Below are 21,158 nucleotides of genomic sequence, written 5' to 3' on the forward strand. Positions count from 1 at the left end.
CTGTCCAACTGTGCTAGCTGAGATTATGCATCTCCTAGCATGCTCTACAGGTGCAAAGCAACAGACGTAGGTAGAGAATGTACCTGGAAGACCTGCTCTGGCCTTCATAACCAACCTCAAGATGCGCTCTTCAATCATCTCAGAAATCACTGGAAAAATTCTTCCAGAAAAGGCAGCAGATTAGGAGGAAAAGATGGAGGAGTGGTAGAATTGGAATAAAGGACACAACAATAAGGAAAACAGCTGATGGTTCAGGTCAGCCGTGGGATTGCATGTTATGTTGTCTTCTTGCTAAGTGTTCTATGACTGTCAGTAGAAATAAAAATAAAAGGGTGATTGTCTGCCTTTCCTTGCCAGTATTTTTCATAAGTTGTTTATTCTACAGTCACTCATCACAGCCGCCAACAGGAGTGCGGATTTATGTTGACATGGGTCTGACCCGACCTTTTTAGCTGTCTCGAGTTCAAGCCACTCTGGATTTTTAATACATTTTGCACTGGAAAGGAATGCTAGTAAGCCATAAATCATGTCCTTATATTTCTTGCTCATTTACAGTAACTTTGAACAAAATCTGTGGTGGCTAGACTGAAAATTCAAAATTGTTCGAATGGATGACTTCAAATGTGATTTAGTTAACAAATGCACCGTCTTTGCTCGGACTCGCAAGGGCAAGGGGGAGATACGGGGAAGACGGCTGGATTTTGTAATTCCAACGGAGAGACATCATTTTCTTTCTTCTCAGAGAAACTATGGTGCAACCTCATACCAAAGGCAGTAATGTAAATTTACTTGCCTGCTGGCATTAAGCACAGGCCTTTAAAATCAAGGCCTGAAATATCTCTTTTTCTTTCCCACCTTTTTATTTTCTAACATCCAGCCTGAGGAATAGGTCTGGAGAACATAAAAGCTTGTACACTGTTTTGTGTCATTGTATGCATGTGTGTGTTATGTGCCATCAAGTCACTTCCTACTTGTAGCAACCCTATGAATTAATTATCTCTAAAACGTCCTAACATAACACCCATGCTCAGATCTTCCAAACTGGTGGACGTGGCTTCCTTTATTGAGTCCCGCCACCTTGCTTTGGGTGTTCCTCTTTTCTTACTGCCTTCAACTTTTCCTAGCATTATTGTTTTTTCCAGTGAGTCTTGTCTTCTCATAAAGTCACCAAAGTATGATAGCCTCAGTTTTGTCATTATAGCATCCTGGAAGAATTCAGTCTTGACTTGATCTAGAACCCACTTATTTGTCTTTTTGGCTGTCCGTGGTATCTGTAAAACTCTCCTTCAGCACCATATTTCAAATGATTTTTTCCCTTTATGCATTCTCCATTGTCCAGCTTTCACATCCATACATAGAAATGGGGAATACTATAGTATGAATTATCTTGATTTTGGTCCCCAGCAACACATCTTTATCCTTAGGAATCTTTTCTAGTTCCTTCATGGCTTCAAAGTCTCAGTCTCATTTTCTTGTTTGCAGTCCCCCTTTTGGTTCAGGAATGAGCCAAGGAATAGAAAATCTGTAACAATTGCAATTTATTCCCTGTCAACCTTAAAATTTTAATTCCTCAGTAGTCAGCACTTTTGTCTTCTTGATGTTTAGCTGTAATCCTGCTTTGGCAATTTCTCCTTTAATATTCATCAGTAGTTGTTTCAAGTTTTCAGTATTTTCTGTCAGTATTGTGGTATCATCTGCATATCTCAAGTTAACAGGGTTGCACTTACCTGTAACTGTTGTCCGTCTAGGTCTTTGCGCAAGCACACATTTGCGTACTGCACTTGCGCAGGCCACCAGGTGTTCGGAACAGGAATTTCTCAGCTTCTAGGCTATTAAGGGAGGCGACCTCCTCGAAACTGCCCTGAAGCAGATTTTCCCGCTGCAACAGTCACATGGTAAAGTTAGGTTGCCCCCCCTTCCCTCAGTTCTCCTGTGCTGCCGCAAGCCCCCAATAGCAGGAGGAGAGATGTGTGCCTGCACAAAGACCCAGATGAACAATAGTTACAGGTAAGTGCAACCCTGTTTTCATCTACGGTCTTCAGTGCAGTCCCACATTTGGGAGAATAGCAAGCTACTCACCCTGGAGGTGGGGTGATGCTCTCAGTTGAAAGAGTGCAGGACTGCCTGGCCCTTTGCTGTCTCCTATATGGAACTGACGTCCAACGAATAATGCCTCACAAAGGTCTCCTCTGATGACTGCATAGATGTTCTGCAGATGTCTCCTAATGGTATTTCATGAAGGAATGCAGCTTTACACTTTAACTTTTCTTATAAGAGACTAAAAGAAGTGCCTGTTTCTTGTGGTGGCTTAATAGCCTAGAAGCTGAGAAATTCCTGTTCTGAATGGCTGGCCTGCACAAGTGCGGTACCCAAATGTGGGACTGCACTGAAGACCGTAGATGAAGAGAGGGAGATAATATACATCCTTGTCTGACACCTTTGCAAACTGGAAACTATTTTGTTTCCCCATATTCTGTCCTAACAGCAGCCTCTGCCCAGAGTGCAGATTGTACATCAACACAATCAGATTGTGTTGGCATTCAGAAAACATTGTTCTAGGTCTGCCATGAAAATGTTCGCGTACTGAAGAACCATGCGGATGCACATGACTGTGCCACTGATTTGGAAGTATAGGTTCTCACCAAACCTGAAGTAGTTATAGTCTCACTCATAAGTAGCAGTTATCCTGCAGAGGAATTTCTAAGGGAGATTGGAAAGAGAGACTGTGTCATGTATGCCTAGCTGCAAAACATGCCAGGCCCATGTGAGTATGTTGTGGGTGGTCTATTAATCCTCTAACACTATGAAGCATTCTGATTACCTCTCCTTGCCTGTTATTTAAGTGTGTTATCTCTACTTTGAATGTAAACACTCTCCCGAAGAAGCGGAATACTTTCTCTTTTGAAGCGATCAGCCTTGAGACCGGCTGCACCTAACACAAATGAGGCTTCCCTTGGGAACAGGGATGATTTCATGCTTACTCTGTAGATGTAGTCTAAACTGTGATATTTTTTGTCTCTGGTGTTTGCGCCAGAATTTCAACACACTTCTAACCTGGGGGTAGGACATTACACTATATCTAACCAAGCTTTTCCTTAACACGTCTCTTCTGACAATTTCAGAATTTCAGACAATTTCAGTTCTAAAACCAGGTTGCCAACACCCACTAAACCCAGCCGGAATCAGATGCGGAGCAAGAGGCAATGACCACCCCCCATTCACCCAGCTGGGATCAGGAGCAGAGAAGGTGGCCATGCCTGCTCCCCCTGCCTTCATCCGGCTGGGATCAGTGATGGAAGAGGAGGGAATGCTTGCCTGCCCACTCTGCCCTTTCTAGAGCCCGTTGTATTTTTTTTCCACAACAGACTTTGTTGCTAGTAATAACATACTCGGTAAACTGCTTTGAGTGAACATTAAATTGTCCTGAAGGGCGGTATATAAATCGAATGTTGTTGTTGTTGTTGTTATTCTACTGATGGAAAAATACTAAAGCAATATATGATATAGATCAATAAACAGTAGCTGTAGTTATCCTTTTTACAGTTCAGGCACTTTGAACTTTTTGTTATTGATCTGGGCCACAAAATGGTAAGGGAGACTGAAATAGATATCAGTGACAATTTCATTGGTACCAAATAACAGATTTAATTGTTCTTTTCTAAGGGAAGGAAGCAAAGTAGGGTTGCAATCTCCCAATTAGCCCTCTATTTTTAACCAATACCAGGAAGCGCTGATTGCAGATCTTCTGCATTGGTCAATATATAGGTCAGTATTAAAAATCTACAGGATTTGGACACAAACACATTACATGCAGTACAGTATCATAAATAAGGGATCCTACCTTTTCCTTTATGTTTGCTTGTGAACTGATTCCTGCCATTTCAGTATTGATGCGGGCAACAGCTGAAAAGTTGAAATAAACAAATAAATATACACTATTCATCTGAAAGAGAGGGAGGTATATCTTTCCATTTCATTCAAACCGTGAATGCTAAATACAGTGAACACAGGGCACGTATAGAAATCCTGCAAAAACGCTTTGTCAAGCTTGAATGTCAGCTTTTTTTTTTGCTTCACCTTTTTCTTTTGCAGTATCTCATTCACAATTCCAGTTCTGAAATATCAGTGTTGTAGCTTGTCCACAGAGAGAAAGAAAGCAAGTAACAAATGCCAGAAAGAAAAGAGAAGGATCTCTTATTTTAACAGGACCTTCCGACATTGGTTTCTACGCACATGATTCCTGAGAAAGGAAAATGCTATTGATTTCTTATGTAGCAGTGACAAGGGGGCAGTTGGATATAAACCTTCAGATTGTATATTTTCATTCAAATATCACACTCCAGCCTAAATGGAGGAAGTTTCACATAACAGCCGTGCACTGGGGAAGACTATAGAAAGCTTTCCTATTTGATGATTTTCTCCCTTATGAAACACATTGTGACTTTGTCTCAAAACTAAAACAAAGTGGCATTCATTGAAATGAAAACGAGCAAATTCTATACCAGAAAAATAAGATGTACAACTGTGCTGTAATTTAGAGGCTAGCAGGATAAAGGTAATGGTATGAAAGGAAGTATATTTATGGATATCTTTCCAATGTAAGCATAGAAATGTCCACTGTCATGTTAAGAGAAGAAGATTGCAGCCTCTCATTATCTCCCAGGGAGTTGTTATTTTGATTCCCAGTATCTTCCCCTAACAAGAGAAGATTAGTCCTCAACGTCTCCAATCTTTCCACAATCACAGCTTGATCTTCTTTTGGTAGATTTGTACAGGAATTTATCAAGTCATCCTCTAGGGAGTTATCCAGATTCAAGCCTTCATGTGTATTAGTTGTGGAAGATAAATTTTGCCCTGAGGGTTTGACTACCTTGAGGGACACTCTAGATGTTTATTATTTTATTTTATTTATGTCATTTATATTCTACTTTTCTCACTGAGACTCAAGGTGGTTTACATAGTGTGAGATTAGTACAATCAGTGGCAAGGACAGGGCAGGCATTTCCATACAGTGTTTCCATAAACAATGAGTGATTCCGCACACGTTGGATAATGCACTTCCAATCCTCTTTATAGATCATTTGGAATGGATTTTTTTGTGTGCAGAACAAAAAATCCACATCAAACGATTGATAAAGTGCATTGAAAGTGCATTATCCAACGTGTGCGGAATCAGCCATTGTCACATTAACACCTTTTCCTCCTGACAGGAGAGGTCAATCGAGTCAGATTGTGGGGAGTTCCGGCTTTGGTCAGCTTTAGTCTCTTTATGATCCCCTTCTAAGTGGGGTATAGCAAAAGTGTTTTTGTGGAGTAAATTGTCCAACATTTTTCCAGTGTTATTTGTAATTTGTAAATCTCTGTAGGGGAGATGCAGGCTCTATCAGGTTTTCTGTGCATTCCCTTAGACTATTAATTTGATTGGTATAATAGAGTAAATTAGGTGAGTGTAGTTTCTTATCTGGCTCCTTAAGGCTCTCACTCGTTGCAGGCTTCAGTGAAGATATATCATTTCTCTCATGAGCTGCAGCTTGTAAATCAGAATCTGGCACAGGTTCACTAGCAGATGTCGATGGCTTTCCTATGTGTGCGCTAAATGCTGCCCTCGTGAATAATGGTTTTTCTCTTTCTTCCATGAACACCGTGATTGGAAAAATGTGAAAAGAAGAAAGAAACCTCTTCATTCTAAACATCATGCAAGGAATGGTAGAGCTTTTGCAAGTTAAGAGCCATCTCCAAGAGTAACTATTGCTTGGGAGTTTCTCTATCCGCTCGAGATCTACAAGGTGATGTTCAGTACTCAGCAAGTGACTTAATGAGTGAATAATCATCCTTTTATTACTCCATCTTCCTTCGTTCAGGGGAATATTTGCAATTTGCAATGTTAATTCACTTTTTAAAAAAATGAAACAGCCAGATTCCACTTGAGTTTGTTGCTTACTTTTGTCAGTCAGCATACGTGTTTGAGCGGAACGATTAACAGCTGGCTTATTTTGCTTATCAGCGAATGAAGTCAGCTTATCCATAGCCTCTCCTGTTTGGGCGTTCGTTATTTTTGCTACGGCCTGGTTTGCCTAATTGGATGCACTTAATGAGGCAGACCAGTCCTCTAACAGTAGAGTAATCTTAGTGAGCTGACGAAAAATCTCAACAACCGTCTCTGCCATAAGTAAACATTGGTCTCCCCAAGAAATTAAGAACCTTATTTAGACTTTGAGAGTTAATAAAGCCCCTGGTGCTGATCTTATACCTGTAGATACGATTAAGAGGAACCTTGAATGGTGGATTCTGGTTCTTACTTCTTTATTTACAACTATAGATAGTACAGGTAGACTACCTAAGGATTGGGGGGGAGGGGTGGCAATAATTGTGCCAATTTTACAAGAAAGGTAACAGGGAGGATCCCGCTAATTACAGGCCAATCCGTTTTTTAAATATAATAAGTAAGCTCTATTCGAAACATCTACAATGGAAGTTAAAAGATCGGATGGACCAGGAAGGTCTTTTGGGACAGGAGCAAGCAGGTTTCAGAGAGGGACGATCGTGTTTAGAACAATGTGTCATTCTGGACCATTTAATCTCAAAATACTCTTCGAATTCCCTAACCTCTTTATATGCAGCTTTTACAGATTTTAAATCTGCGTTTGATTCTATTTCGAGAACTATTCTATGGGATAAGTTGACGTCTACTACAATAGATAGGCATCTGTTGTTCTTATTGAGAGCTCTGCATAAAAATATTTCTGTAAGGGTACGATGCAATCCAAATGGTCACCTAACAAAAGTAGTTAGAACAGATAGAGGAGTAAAACAAGGATGCATTTTGGCGTCAATTCCTTCCCTGGTTGCAGCAGAACGATACTTCTATCAATTATGCTTGCAGGTGATAATCAAAAGCTGACTAGGATGGTTGCCAAATTTGGTTGGTTGGCTTACCGAATTAGGGAAGAGACAAAGAAGCATAGATGGGGTCATTTGTTCTTAATATTAACTTTTAGATTTTAGAATTTTAAACTCTTATGTACAATTTTAGATGGTATTCTATTTTATAATTGTATTGCTTTTACTCGTTATTCAATACTTTTGTTGTACTGTTTGCTGGTCTTGGACTGTAACAATGAATCTATATATGATTACATTATCATGTTTTTGTCACAATTTGCGGAAACGATTGCTAATGGACTTTGACAAGGTAAGGAATTTTGAGAATTTAAAGGATGGCCATAATGTAAGCTGGAGCTTTTGCATTACTTTCAAGGGTAGCCCCATGTATATAGCACTTTACAGTAGTCAAGTTATGGAGATTCCAGAAACACTATACTGTAATTCTCAGGGCACCGAATCAGTTTTTCTCTGCCATTGTTCTGATGAAAAAAAAGAGACGGAAATCAATCAAGAGCTGTTCCATAGATCTCAAAACCACATTCTAAATAATTCAGTAAAATTGAATCATAAACTGTATTAAAGTGGCTGAAGGATATAACAGGATTAAAAGAGACTATGGCTGTAATGGGACTTACTTCAGATCAGACCTGCTTAGGCTTGCTCCCTAATTATTCCTATGCATCTGTAGCCAGAAATCCACCACCAGTACCATACACAGGGCTTTTTTTCAGCAGGAACGCGGTGGAACGTAGTTCCAGAACCTCTTGAAAATGGTCACATGGCTGGTGGCCCCGCCCCCTGATCTCCAGACAGAGGGGAGTTTAGATTGCTCTCTGCGCCGCTGAGGCAATCTAAACTCCCCTCTGTCTGGAGATCAGGGGCGGAGCCACCGGCCATGTGACCATTTTCTCCGAGGGCAACCCACTGAGTTCCACCACCTCTTTTCCCAGAAACAAAGCCCTGTGGGATAGGAGGTCTGGCTTTGATCCGAAATGAAACAATGAGCCCTGGGATAACTGCATTACGTGTTGGAACCACACTTGCCTGGGCCAGTAAGGTTTTGTCAATATTATATCTGGCTTGTCTCTCTGTATTTTGCTGATTGTCCTGGCAATCAGGGGTATGGGTGGAAAGGCATAAAAGAGATGTCCCTTCCAGGATAGCTGGAATGTGTCTCCTAGGGAGTTTTGGTCTATACCACCTCTTGAGCAAAAGCTTTTTGGTTTTCTTCCCTTGCAAATAAGTCCTCCTCTGGGTGTCCCCATTTCTAGATGATTGGCTCTAGATAAGCATCTTTCAGGGACCACTCATGGTTCTCTGTGTTTAATCTGCTCAACGTGTCTGCTACCACATTTGTGGTACTCAGTATGTGCAGTACTTGAATGGACATTCCCTGTCGTGCTGCCCATTCCCAAATGAGTACTGCTTCTTCGCACAGTAGTCTGGATGCAGTGCCTCAGTGCTTGTTTATGTAAAATATAGCAGTACAGTTGTCGGTTGGCACCTGGACCATCTTCTGCTTTATGGTACCTGCGAAAGCAGTAAGGGCATAACGAATAGCTCTTAGTTCGAGAACATTAATATGTAGTTCTCACTCATTCTTAAACCATCTCCCATGGGTCTTTAGTGAACCACACTGCGCCCCCCCCCCCCCAAACCATAATGGAAGCATCAATGGATATGGTCACTTCAAAGTCTGGGGACCAAAATTCAATTCCCACTAACAGGTGTCTATATTCCACCATTCTAGGGACCTAAGGAAGCTCTTGGAATAGTATATCTTTTATCCTGGTGCTGGGATTCAAAGTCATGGATTGTTAAGAATCAAAGCTGTAGTTTACACATATATAATCTGGCCAGGAGTGTCACAGCAGTGGTGGCAGCCATTAAGCCCAGAAGGGTTTGGATGGTCAAGGCTGATTGAAAACAACAGCGGGTGATCTGTCTTATTAAATTCTTAATTCTGTTTGCTCTCTAGGGGTAGAAAGCCTCTATTGGCCACACTATCTAAGATAGCTCCTATGAACTGTGCTCTTTGAGAGGCCAGGAGCACACATTTCTTAAAGTTGACAACCAAACCCAATCTACTGCAAGTGTCCACCACCAACTTTACATGCTGTTGCAGGGTGTCACTTGATGGTGCTGATAACAGCCAATCAGCTAGGCAGGGGTAAATCGAACATCTTTGTTTCCTTTCCTTTCCTAGTACAGCTCTTTTGGCCATAGCCTTAAGCCTAATCCCACATGAACAACCAAAATACTGAAACTACTATTACCAATAATAGTGATAAAAAAATCTCACTCCAATCACAAAATTTTCCTAATTTTAGACTGGATTATTAAAAGGTAGGATGCCAGTGACCTGGCAATGTATGGGTCCTTATCTTGTAAAAGAAAAGAAAGGCTCTGATTAATATTTGAGAGCTCATTCTTTTCAAGCATCGAAGTAATCCATCTTTGTCTCTCCTCACTGAAATTTGGGCATTCAATAACTAGATGAGCCAAGGTTCCTATCTTCCCTGTATTAAAGAAACACTTACGTTATGAAAAGGGAATTCTCAAAAAGCGACCTTTTGTTTCTGGAGTTAATACACCATTCAATCTAGCAGCCAAGAAAATATCTCGGTATCAAGGTATTGTCATCGACTTTAAATAGGCTGGTAAAGTATCTGAAGGTTCAAGTACATTGTAGGCTACGGAACAGACCCTTCTTGCCCGCTGATTTGTACTTCTGAAATCTAGCAGCAATAACTGCTTTTTGACCCTTTGGAATGAGGTTTTTTCACTTCCTTCAGAAAGTAGTAAAATTGGAGGAAAGCCTAATCGTTCCAGTCTCTGATCAACCAGCCTCTTCCATTTACTCTGGAAGGGATCTTCTCTTAATCTAAAAAGGAGTTTAGATCTGCAGATAAAGAGGATCTTGATTTGAAGTCTAAATGCATCCAGCCAAGCTAGTGATTCTAATGAAGAGATTGCAAATTCTTGGCAGATAGCTATACTGGATACGCATTTCGGTAATCTGGTTATTTTTCTCAGGAATTTTAATAAAAAGGAATCAGTAGTCTCAGATATACCTTTGACCCACACTCTGGCACCATAAAGTATAATTTGATTAATTTTACCCCAAAAGGTCTTTATAGCTGCTGGGTAATATTTCCCTCCTTCTGTGTGAAAGAAACATGGCAAGGCATTCAAATATGGTGTTATCTTGTAGGAGATGGATTGGAACTGATTTTTCCAAGATAGGTCTTGGGAGAATGTAATGCCTAAATATCTAATGTTGTTACTTGTTCACTGTTAGTATCTGCCATCCTCCCGTCCTTTTTCTTCAGGCGGCATCCTCTTGGATTTCTCAGCATTTATGGTTAAGTCTTCATCAGCACAGTAGGAGTTAAAGCTAGGCAGCATGCGTTTCAATCTTATTGATGTGCGAGATAGTAGAGCAGTGTCATCAGCATAAATTAGGATTGAAAGATCTTGATTGTTGAGGGTGAGTGCATGGTGGGTAGGTCCTGAAACTGCTTTAATGATATCATTGATGTAAAGATTGAATAAATAGGCGGATACAAGAGAACTTTGTTGGACACCAAAGTTTTTGGTGTAAAATTTTAAGTTTTGAAATTGAGATGTCAAATTATGAAATCAATTCTAGACATCAAAAACCCAAAACAGTAAAATTTGAAAATCCGTTGCACATTAATGATTATGGCCTCAAGCAATAATCTGGATACTAATGCTGGAGAGGAAGCAGCATGTAGAAGAGCCAGGTATGGAATCCAGTACCAAAGAAATCCCCCATGGGCAATACAGAAAAAGATCCAGTAGCCGAGACTTTCTATAATGGCTGCCTGAACATCCCTGAACTTTTTGAGGAATTGCTACATCAACTACTCTGCTTCAACTCTCTGAAGATGCTGATGGACCTAGCAAGAAACAACAGTACATCAGTGGACTGCTAGATTTCTACTTTCCACAGATAGCAGAACCTGGGATTGGAAGGTTCTGACGAAGCATCTGACGAAGAGAACTGTGATTCTTGAAAGCTTATGCTACAGTAAAGTTGGTTAGTTTTAAAGGTGCTACTGGACTCTTTTCAATTTTGCCACTACAGACTAACACGGCTAACTCCTCTGGATCTATGGGATTGGCAGAAGAACTGATATAAAAGCCTGGTCTTCAGTATCACATCTCCATTCTGTAATTCCTCCCTATTCTAGATTGTGGGCCTGCAAGTAGCATCTTTTTAAAAATATTATGTAAAGTGCTTAGTTTCTTTCCTTTTTCGTTATTACTTCGTTATTATTATCTGGATCTGGAATGTGTCAGAGCAGCAGCCTACCTGTCCTCATTGAAGATTCCAACCTACTGCAGGGCTTTCTCCATGGCCAGATGTAACGTTTTCCCCTCTGCAGTCGTCGAGGGATGTTATAAAAAGATTGCAACAGCAGAGAGGTTCTGTCCCTGTGGAGCAGGCTTCATCAAGCACACACTGCTTCACTGTAGTTTTTACCAGAAAGCACTCAAGAAATTTTTACATCCCTTGTTTAGGATGTTTCCCACCTGCTCAGATTTGGAAATCACTAAGAATCTGATGCAACTTCACAGTTCACATGGACATGCTCTAGATTCCTTGCTATATAGCACTTAGAGCACGCAAGGATCAATTACAGAGGGTACTGGACACATGATACTAGAGTCCTCCAAGTTTTATTTGTTTCTCAGAGCTTGCTGTTAAATTTTTAAATTTTTAAGTTTAAATTTTATATAGTTTTTATATTTATATTTTTATATTCACACCTATAAATCCACCTGAGTCGATTCTTTGCAGCACAAAACCAGAGATTTTCACAGCCTATGACTTTTATGTTTATTTTAAGCTCTCTTTGATATTGATATTGTTCTTTTATGTACTTTTCAGATTCATCTAGGTTGTTATTGTGCTGGTTATGTACCACAAAAAACATTTCGAATTTGGAATTGTCTGCCACCAGGGAGCTGTCCTTAGTACTGCAGATCCTTCTCTTTGTTCTTCTTTCCTGATCATATTTCAGGGCCTGGTTATTACAGGACACTTCTCTGCTACTTACCAGCTAGCTTCTGAACACCTCTTAGATGGGGGTGAGGTGGGTAGGGAATGACATAACAGGAGGCAGGAAAAAAGCCAAGGTGTTTTGCGAATGAGAGAGAAACCCAGTCCTTCCTATTCTTCTTTTCCCAGCAGGGGAATTGCAACACGGATTCTCTCTCTCTCTCTCTCGGCTTTTTTCCTGCTGCCTTCTCTTACATCCCTCCCCCCCGCCCAGTCTCTGAGCTCCTGAAGGAAAATCAACCCGAGTGGGTTTCTGAAATAGAGAATCTTTCCAGTTGAGAGGTTGTTCTTTATAAGAAAATCTACTCGGCTCAGTTTTCCTGCAGGAGCTGGGGGGGGGGGGGGGCTTGTGGGACCTAACACGTGTTCTTCATGTGTAATTTGTCTCATGTGGTGCAGCACTTTGTCTGAGACCACTTGCTTGTGCATTGTGATTAACTAGGACTACACACTGAGTTGAGCTGAGATTTTATTTCAGCTGTAATGCATGTTCTTTCACATTTTTGTTTCCTTACAGACCCTTCTGTGAGGCTTTGACAGCATTTTGGCACAGTACTGTAGTAATAAAGGAGTGTAATTCCTGATCTTAAATTTAAAAAATGGTGGAGGATGCTTCTACAGGCCAGAATTATAATCTGCTAGAATACGGGCACCTGAACTATACTCTGCTAGAATACGGATTCCAGAATAGAATAACCACTGGACGGGGTAAAGAACAAAAGAGCAACAGACTTTAGTAAATTAGAAACAGTATAACCCATATCGATGAACAATGTGTGTTTGCACTCAGGCGTGAGAAGCATCTGAGAATGGCAAGAATGTCCAAATACATACAGAGATTTAGTTGAAATATGGGACGTACTGTTTGGGAAAATTGGAAATATCTTACATATATATCTTACATATCTTACATATTAGAAAACTGTAATCACTATTTTTTTATATTCTTGGTTATGATTAAAAGAGGAAAAATGTGTATAGTTTTTAGAAGATAGGTAAGTGTAGATAACTTTGTATGAACAAAATTAAAGTCCAGAAGCACCTTAAAGAACAACATTTTCTAGGGTATAAGCTTTCACGAGTCAAAGCTCAGTGTATCAGACACCCAATGAAATAAGCTTTGATTCACAAAAATGTTGGAAAATTTTGCGGGTCTTTAAGGTGCTCCTGGACTCAAAATTTGCTTTATTACTGCAATGTAACCTGGCTACCCACCTGAAAATAACTACGTATGGTGTTATAAAATTAGATTTAATTAGCCAGGAATGTGAGCCCTATCAGATTGGATAGCTAGCTATTGTTGGAAGATAATTTTGAATAGGAGAATCTGAATTGACCTGGAAAATGCTCCTTCCCTGTAACCTGCTTATTTTTTATAATAAATAATGAATGAGCTCAAGTAATCACTCTCTAAGTGAAATGAATTAATGCTATTACCATATTTAATAGTAACGCTATTACCATACCAATTTTAAGTTAGCCAAGTGTTAAAAATGTAAATAGTTACATTTCAATTAAAAAGATAAAATGGAGGCAAGGATTTTCTAGTAATATTTTTACTTGAATACTATTCCCTGAACGAACCAAACATGGTGCTGAGGTGTACTAATGAAATGGTGTAGCAGAACTAAGAAGCCTAGGGCTTCTAAGTGCACACCTGTATCTGAATCTGGCCTTATCAGAGTCATTCAGAACAATTTTGCTGCTACAGCTTGACTCAACCCTTTCTCTCTTTTTATCAGCTTGTGCCTGGGCAGAGAAAATAAGCAGTACTTGATTAAGTGACTTGAGCTATATGGAGCCATTTTACTTGAACATATCTTATGAAGGGTATACATTTTCTTTCAATCAAAGCATCTCATGCAACAGCCTGGACTGACTAGTGAGAGAGAGATGCTGGTGTCAGGATATTTGATCTTGTGGCTCCAGAAGAACATTGCTTTTAGACTCCAGTCTTTGGTGCTCTTACATGCTGTTCACTTCTAGACCAAACACAGTAGAGGATCCACGATAGATAGCACAGTAACCACTGCATAAAACCAAAAATAGTAGTTCCTTTGGCTCTGATAATGTGTAACGTCTTCATTGAGATGCTTTCTGCCGTTTCACATCCTGACTTGCACTGCAATTATGTGAGAAACTAATGCCCAAGAGTCGCAACACAACCCAGTCCTACCAATGATCACTTGGAAATAACTTTAATTTAATTTGATGGGGTTTACTTTCTAAGTTTGCAATTTCTGAGAACCACAAACCCAAATGAATTCAATGGGGCCTACTCCTTAGTAGAGATGGGCACGAACAGCAATATGAACAAAAAAAAGCAAACAAGCTGTTCGTGAGGCCCCATTCTAAATGAACAGGTGGTCATTGCAAGCCTCGTTCATTGCTGTTTGTCAAGCCAGACAGTCTGGCACCTGCAATCCATTCCCTTGGCAACTTAGGCAGGGATTGTCTGAACTCCTGCTGTTGCCCTGGAAACCCCAATCTAAGCCCAATTTAGCTTGATAGGCAGGTCTTCCTTTCAAGTGTGGAGCTCCAAATTTGTTACAATAAGGGAGCAAAGAGCAGGGGGGAGAGGGACTCCCAGCTCTGGTTTTGCAGACAGTGGAGAGGGAGAGACAGCTGCTGTTGGCATTTTGATAGAGTGCATTGGAGCTAGAATTTTCTTTGTGTGTGGTGGGACAGGGATCTACCCCTTCAGGTTCCAGGGCTGCTGCCAGGCTCTGGAGCCAAACCGAAAAAATGGCTGCTCCCGTAGAGAAGCTAAAGCGAACAATGGGAAACTAGTCCCCCGGGTAGCACAAAACGATCCTGAAAACTCGTAACTACTTATAAGAAATTTATATATTTTTTTGTTTTTTTAAAGTGCAAGTGCTATAAATAAATACAGTGCATATTCATACATACATAAATAACAATTCATTTACAGTAATAATAATTATTAATCACATCTACAAGCAACAGTGAAAAGTCCTGGCAAGTAAGAAATCGGCAGTCAATTCCTATGCCGATAAAAATATTCAACCGGAATGACTGGGTACAACACAGTTCATATCCACAGCTCGTCTCCGTTGGCCTTCTTTATAAAAATCATTTATTCGCCGAATCCTCCCAGTAAGGAAAAAGCGCGATAGAAAACACCACCGCCTGCACCAGGAGGTCCAGCTACTGAATTCTCCATGTATATGCCGTGATGTTTGCTCATGAAGAAGATATTACGAAATCTGTGGAGTATAGCCGGCCCCAGATTGAGCACGGGGAGGATTCTACCAGCTAGAATCCCACGGCTTTTTCCTTACTGGGAGGATTCGGCGAATAAATGATTTTTATAAAGAAGGCCAACGGAGACGAGCTGTGGATATGAACTGTGTTGTACCCGGTCATTCCGGTTGAATATTTTTATCGGCATAGGAATTGACTGCCGATTTCTTACTTGCCAGGACTTTTCACTGTTGCTTGTAGATGTGATTAATAATTATTATTACTGTAAATGAATTGTTATTTATGTATGTATGAATATGCACTGTATTTATTTATAGCACTTGCACTTTAAAAAAACAAAAAATATATAAATTTCTTATAAGTAGTTACGAGTTTTCAGGATCGTTTTGTGCTACCCGGGGGACCAGTTTCCCATTGTTCCCTTTAGGCTCTGGAGCCAAGCTATTGTTTATTATTGGTACATTTCCTGGTGCCTGCTCAGGTCAGGTTTCTGGGAGTGGTGCAGTAGGGAACTTGACCAAACTTGGACGATGGCTGGAGGAGAGCCTGCTGGCCCCCACGAACATCCAACTACAAACATGTTCGTGAACAGGTCATGCTCGTAAGTGTTCATGAGTCCCTGTTCATGGATGGCAACGAATGACGAACATCATGTTCGTTTTTTTTCTGTTCATGCCCATCTCTATTCCTTAGTAAGCATGCACAGGATTATTGCTTTAAATATGCTTGGGGAATCTTAAACAATTATTTGAATGTTTTATTATGGCAACAGTGAGCTATAGCGATTTGTACTTGTATTTAAAAATTCTAAACAAACTAAAATGCAAACTAAAGGAGGTGGTGTCCGGGGTCTGGGTCCCAGCCCCCAGACTTGGTAGGAGGGAACAGCAGGTCAACTGGGCGGACAGGCATACAGAGGGGGCAGCCAGCAGCCAGCAGGTCAACTGGTCAGCCAGCAGACAGCAGGTCAACTGGTCGGCCGGCTGACAGCAGGTCAACCGGTCTGATTGGCAGGCAGAAGGGGCAGCTGGGGGACAGCAGGCCAACCCCTCCCATGGGCAAATGGGGCCAGAACCTGCCAGTGCCAGGGGCAAGGGGCAAAGGCCCAGGGCCTCAGGAGGCAGGGGGAGACAGAGAGAGGCCAGCGAGTCCCACTCCCCTAGGAAAAGAAAGGGGACTAAGCAAGGCGGAAGGGGGCAAGGGCAGGGGGATTGGGGGCCCAGCAGTCACCCACCCAAAGGCCTTACCTGAGGAGGAGAAGCAGCAGCAGCCCCAACAACCCAAAGCCACGCCCCAGCTAGAAAATAGTAGCCTGGCCCAGGAGTTGCCAAAAGCCAAGCCACTCCAGGTGGGGCTAGTGGAGGCACTCGGCATGAAGCCCTGGGCAACCAGCCAAGGAGCCGCAGCTGGACCCACCTTCAGCCATCAGCTCAGCCAGGGAGGCCGGGCTGCTAGCCAGGGAACTGCAGCTGGACAGGCCTTCAGCAATCAGCCAAGGCAGGGAGGCTGGGCAGCCAGGGAACAAGGCACAGCTGGTGCTGGTCAGTGGGGCCAGATCAGCTACCCCAGCTGCAACTGCTTGGTGCAGCCCAAGACCAGGCTGGAAGAGGGGTGGGACAGTAGAAGGAAGCCCTATAAAAGCTGGCTGGGAAGAGCCCTGTGGTGGTGGGTGTGAATGAGGAGTGATGATGTGGAGTGAGGACGGTGCAATGCAAGAGTGGAGGTTTGGAGGAGAGTTCCGGAAGGAAGGGATGAAGAAGGACACAGGGGGCAAGCAGGCCAGGTTGAGCAGGCCAGCGAGTGGACTGAGAGGGAGTCTGGGTGAGGTATACCGCCCCTCCTTCCACAGAGCAGGGTCCTGCAGAATCCCTGGCCCCCCTATGACGTCAGGAGCAGACCGCCCAGGGCCACACCCAGCGGCAGCGGCGGCACGCCCTGACAAGTTGGTGGCCCGTACGGGGAAAGTCGTTCCGACGCAGGCGCCAATCAAAGGGATGTATCCCAATGCCGTAGCCCCAGCAGACCTCAGACTGTGGCTAGAGGAATGCTTGGACAGGATGTGGAGGAAGCTGGAGGCGGCCTTCCAAACAGCTCAGGCAGAGCTAATGCAGGCCGTGGAGCAGCGGATGCAAGCCTGCACCCCCACAGCCTCCTCAACAGTGGTATGTGCGTTGGCTTGGGAAATTAACCCGCCAGCTGGCAAGAGGATAGAGAGTCTGCGCGCCACCGTGAGGATAGGCCGGCAGAGCCTGCAGGCCCTGTTGGACTCAGGGAGCGCAGTCTCGGCGATCCACACCCAACTCGTCCCAGCTGCCACCCCAGTGCACCGCTGGATCCCGGTGACAGATGTGATGGGCCGCACCCTGCCGTATCCTGCGGTCTGGGTCACGGTGGAATACCTGGGGGCGATCCGCCGCATAGAGGTCGTCAAGGTGGCCCACTTACCCCTCCCCATGCTGCTAGGGAGAGATGCCCCTGAGTTTTCCCGGTTACTCAGGGAGGCGATGGGGGCGTTGGCAACCCCCCAAGCTGCTGTGGCTCTGCAGGTAGAGGAGGCAGCTGGCCCCAGCGAGGGCCCTTCCCGTGGACCAGTGGCCGAACCACAGGCCGAGGACCCCGCAGGTCCTCCAGCAGACCGCCGGTTCCGCAATGCCCAAGGTGCAGACGAGTCCTTGCAGCGCCTGCGAGATACGGCAGCTCGTGAGGAGGAGCAAGTGCGGGATGAGAGAAGGGCCCAGCGGCTCCCCCGCATCGAGAAGCAAGGAGAGGTTTGGGTCCGTCTGGCCCGTGCCCCAAATGGCCAGGGAGAGGTCCGCCAGCTACTGGTGCCGGCAGCCTACCGGGCGGAAGTTCTCCGCATGGCCCATGAGCATGCTTGGGCCGGGCACCTGGGGCACCACAAGACCCTGAGGAAGGTCCTCGAGCGGTTCTTCTGGCCCTCCGTGAATGCGGACGTGAAGGCCCACTGCCGCTCATGCCCCACCTGTCAGCGGGTGGCTGCACGGCGCCCCTCAAAGGCCCCCCTCTCCCCATTGCCCGTCATGGAGACACCCTTCCAACGCATCGCAATGGACTTTATCGGCCCGCTGCCGCGCACACCCCGGGGCCACCGCTTTGCCCTGGTGATCGTGGACTATGCTACGCGGTTTCCGGAGGTCATCCCACTAAAGACAATGCAGACCCCAGGGATGATACGGGCCCTGTCCAAGCTGTTTGCAATGGTGGGCCTGCCGGACGAAATCTTGACGGACCGGGGGGGGCCGTTCCGTGCCAAAGCCATGCGTCAACTCTGCCAGAATTTGGGGATCCGGCAGGTATTCACCTCGGCTTACCACCCTCAGACGGATGGTTTGGCAGAGCGTCTGAACCAGACCGTCAAGGAAGCCCTGAGGAAGATGACCCGGGACAAGCCCCACCAGTGGGATCTGTACATTGACCCCCTCATGTTCGCCCTCCGGGAGACCCCACAGGCATCCACCGGCTATAGCCCCTTTGAACTGCTATATGGGCGCAAGCCACGGGGGATGCTCTCTCGGTTGGCAGAACGGTGGAGTCCCCGCGCCAGCAGCCCTGCTCCCCCCATACAGGAGTATGTGAGCCAGCTCCGCGAGCGGGTGCAGAAGTCCCAGGCAGAGGCAAACCGCCAGCTAACACACACCCAGGCGCAGCAGAAGGCTGCCTACGACCGGGGTGCAAGGATGAGGACCTTCCAAGTTGGAGAAAAGGTCCTAGTACACCACTCGGTGTTCCCACGGGAGGAGGGGGACCCATGGAGGGGCCCTTACCAAATTCGGAGGGTACTGGGTCCCACCACTTATGAGCTGCAGTGCGGGCCGGGCCGGCGCCGGCGGAGGACGCTCCATGTGAACCTGCTGAAGAGGTGGTACGAGCGGGACAGCGAGGAGTGCCAGCTAGCGGAGGACCCCCTGGAACTCCCGTCCAGTGAACTGCCGTGGACCACAGAAGGCCCAGAATTCGAGGAGCCCAAGGTGGACCCCCAGCTCGACTCAACTCAACGGGCCCAGCTACAGGCTCTATGGGCCCAGGTACCAGGCGTCTTCTCCCGCAGACCGGGTAGCACCAGCCTGATACAGCATGCCATCCCAACCGAGCCAGGGCAGGCGGCCCGGGCTACGTGGCGACCCATCCCTAGAAAGCGCTGGGAGGCAGTGGAAAAGGAGACGGACGAGATGCTCCAGCTGGGGGTGATTGAGCCCTCACGGAGTGCCTGGAGGAGTCCAATAGTCTTGGTGCCCAAGCCGGACGGGACCACCCGCTTCTGCGTTGATTACCGAGAGCTGAATAAGGTGGCCAAGTTCGATGCCTATCCCATGCCCCGAGCAGACGTGCTGGTGGATCACCTGGGGTCCGCTCGCTACCTGTCGGCTCTCGATTTAACCAAGGGATACTGGCAGGTGCCCGTGCGGCCTGAGGATCGGGAGAAAACAGCGTTCGCCACCCCCCGAGGTCTTTTTCAATTTAAGAAAATGCCTTTCGGTCTCCATGGTGCGGCAGCCACGTTCCAGCGACTAGTGGACCAGGTGCTGGGCGAGTGCCGGGCATACGCAATGGCCTACATTGACGATATCATTATCTTTAGCCCGGACTGGCCCACCCACCTCCAGCACCTGGAGTCAGTCTTGAGAGCCCTTCAACAGGCCGGACTGCGGGCCAACCCAAAGAAAAGCCATCTGGGGTTCCAGGAGCTGCAGTACCTTGGCTTCGTGGTCGGGGGAGGACGGGTCCGACCACCGCCGGACAAGGTGGCCTCTATAGCCGATGCCCCACAGCCCCAGACCAAGAAGCAGGTCCGGCGTTTCTTGGGACTGCTGGGGTATTATGGGCGGTTCATCCCCCACTTTGCCTCCCGAGCGGCACCTCTGACGGACTGCTTAAGGAAGGGGATGCCCAACCAAGTCCGGTGGACCCCAGAACTAGAGGTGGCCTTCCGAGACCTGCGGTCAGCCCTCTCTAACGCCACCGCCCTGTGGAACCCGGACTTTGACCGACCCTTCACGCTGGCCACAGACGCTTCAGACACCGGCCTCGGGGCTGTGCTGACTCAGGAGCATGATGGAGTAGACGTCCCCATTCTCTTCCTGAGTCGGAAGCTACAGCCCGCAGAGAAGCGCTATGCCACAGTGGAGCGGGAGGCCCTAGCAGTCAAGTGGGCAGTGGGGGCCCTGCAGTACTACCTGGCCAACAACCCCTTTGTACTGCTGACGGACCATGCGCCCCTGCAGTGGCTCCACCGCATGAAGGCGCACAATCCCAGGGTGCTGCGGTGGTACCTCTCCCTCCTACCCTTCCAATTTACCATCAAATACCGCCAGGGGGCACAGCATGTGGACGCAGACTTCATGTCCCGCATGTTCAAGACTGAACCGGACCCCCACAACTCAAAGCCAAGCGGGGGTGTGTGTCCGGGGTCTGGGTCCCAGCCCCCAGACTTGGTAGGAGGGAACAGCAGGTCAACTGGGCGGACAGGCATACAGAGGGGGCAGCCAGCAGCCAGCAGGTCAACTGGTCAGCCAGCAGACAGCAGGTCAACTGGTCGGCCGGCTGACAGCAGGTCAACCGGTCTGATTGGCAGGCAGAAGGGGCAGCTGGGGGACAGCAGGCCAACCCCTCCCATGGGCAAATGGGGCCAGAACCTGCCAGTGCCAGGGGCAAGGGGCAAAGGCCCAGGGCCTCAGGAGGCAGGGGGAGACAGAGAGAGGCCAGCGAGTCCCACTCCCCTAGGAAAAGAAAGGGGACTAAGCAAGGCGGAAGGGGGCAAGGGCAGGGGGATTGGGGGCCCAGCAGTCACCCACCCAAAGGCCTTACCTGAGGAGGAGAAGCAGCAGCAGCCCCAACAACCCAAAGCCACGCCCCAGCTAGAAAATAGTAGCCTGGCCCAGGAGTTGCCAAAAGCCAAGCCACTCCAGGTGGGGCTAGTGGAGGCACTCGGCATGAAGCC

The 21,158-nt window shown here is 45.8% G+C and overlaps 1 protein-coding gene across 1 annotated transcript in view; it reads right to left on the reverse strand.

Moving 5' to 3' along the window:
* The window catches only part of SPATS2L (spermatogenesis associated serine rich 2 like), a 145,025-nt gene that overhangs the window by 71,317 nt on the left and 52,550 nt on the right, over nucleotides 1–21,158 (reverse strand). The window contains exon 2 of the mRNA XM_054972731.1: nucleotides 3,842–3,903. Within this exon, the coding sequence (XP_054828706.1) occupies nucleotides 3,842–3,880 (39 nt within the window). The 5' untranslated portion in view covers nucleotides 3,881–3,903. The remainder of the gene's footprint in view (nucleotides 1–3,841; nucleotides 3,904–21,158) is intronic.

The sequence above is a fragment of the Eublepharis macularius genome, chromosome 2 (genome assembly GCF_028583425.1).
Source record: "Eublepharis macularius isolate TG4126 chromosome 2, MPM_Emac_v1.0, whole genome shotgun sequence".
Taxonomy (NCBI): domain Eukaryota; kingdom Metazoa; phylum Chordata; class Lepidosauria; order Squamata; family Eublepharidae; genus Eublepharis; species Eublepharis macularius.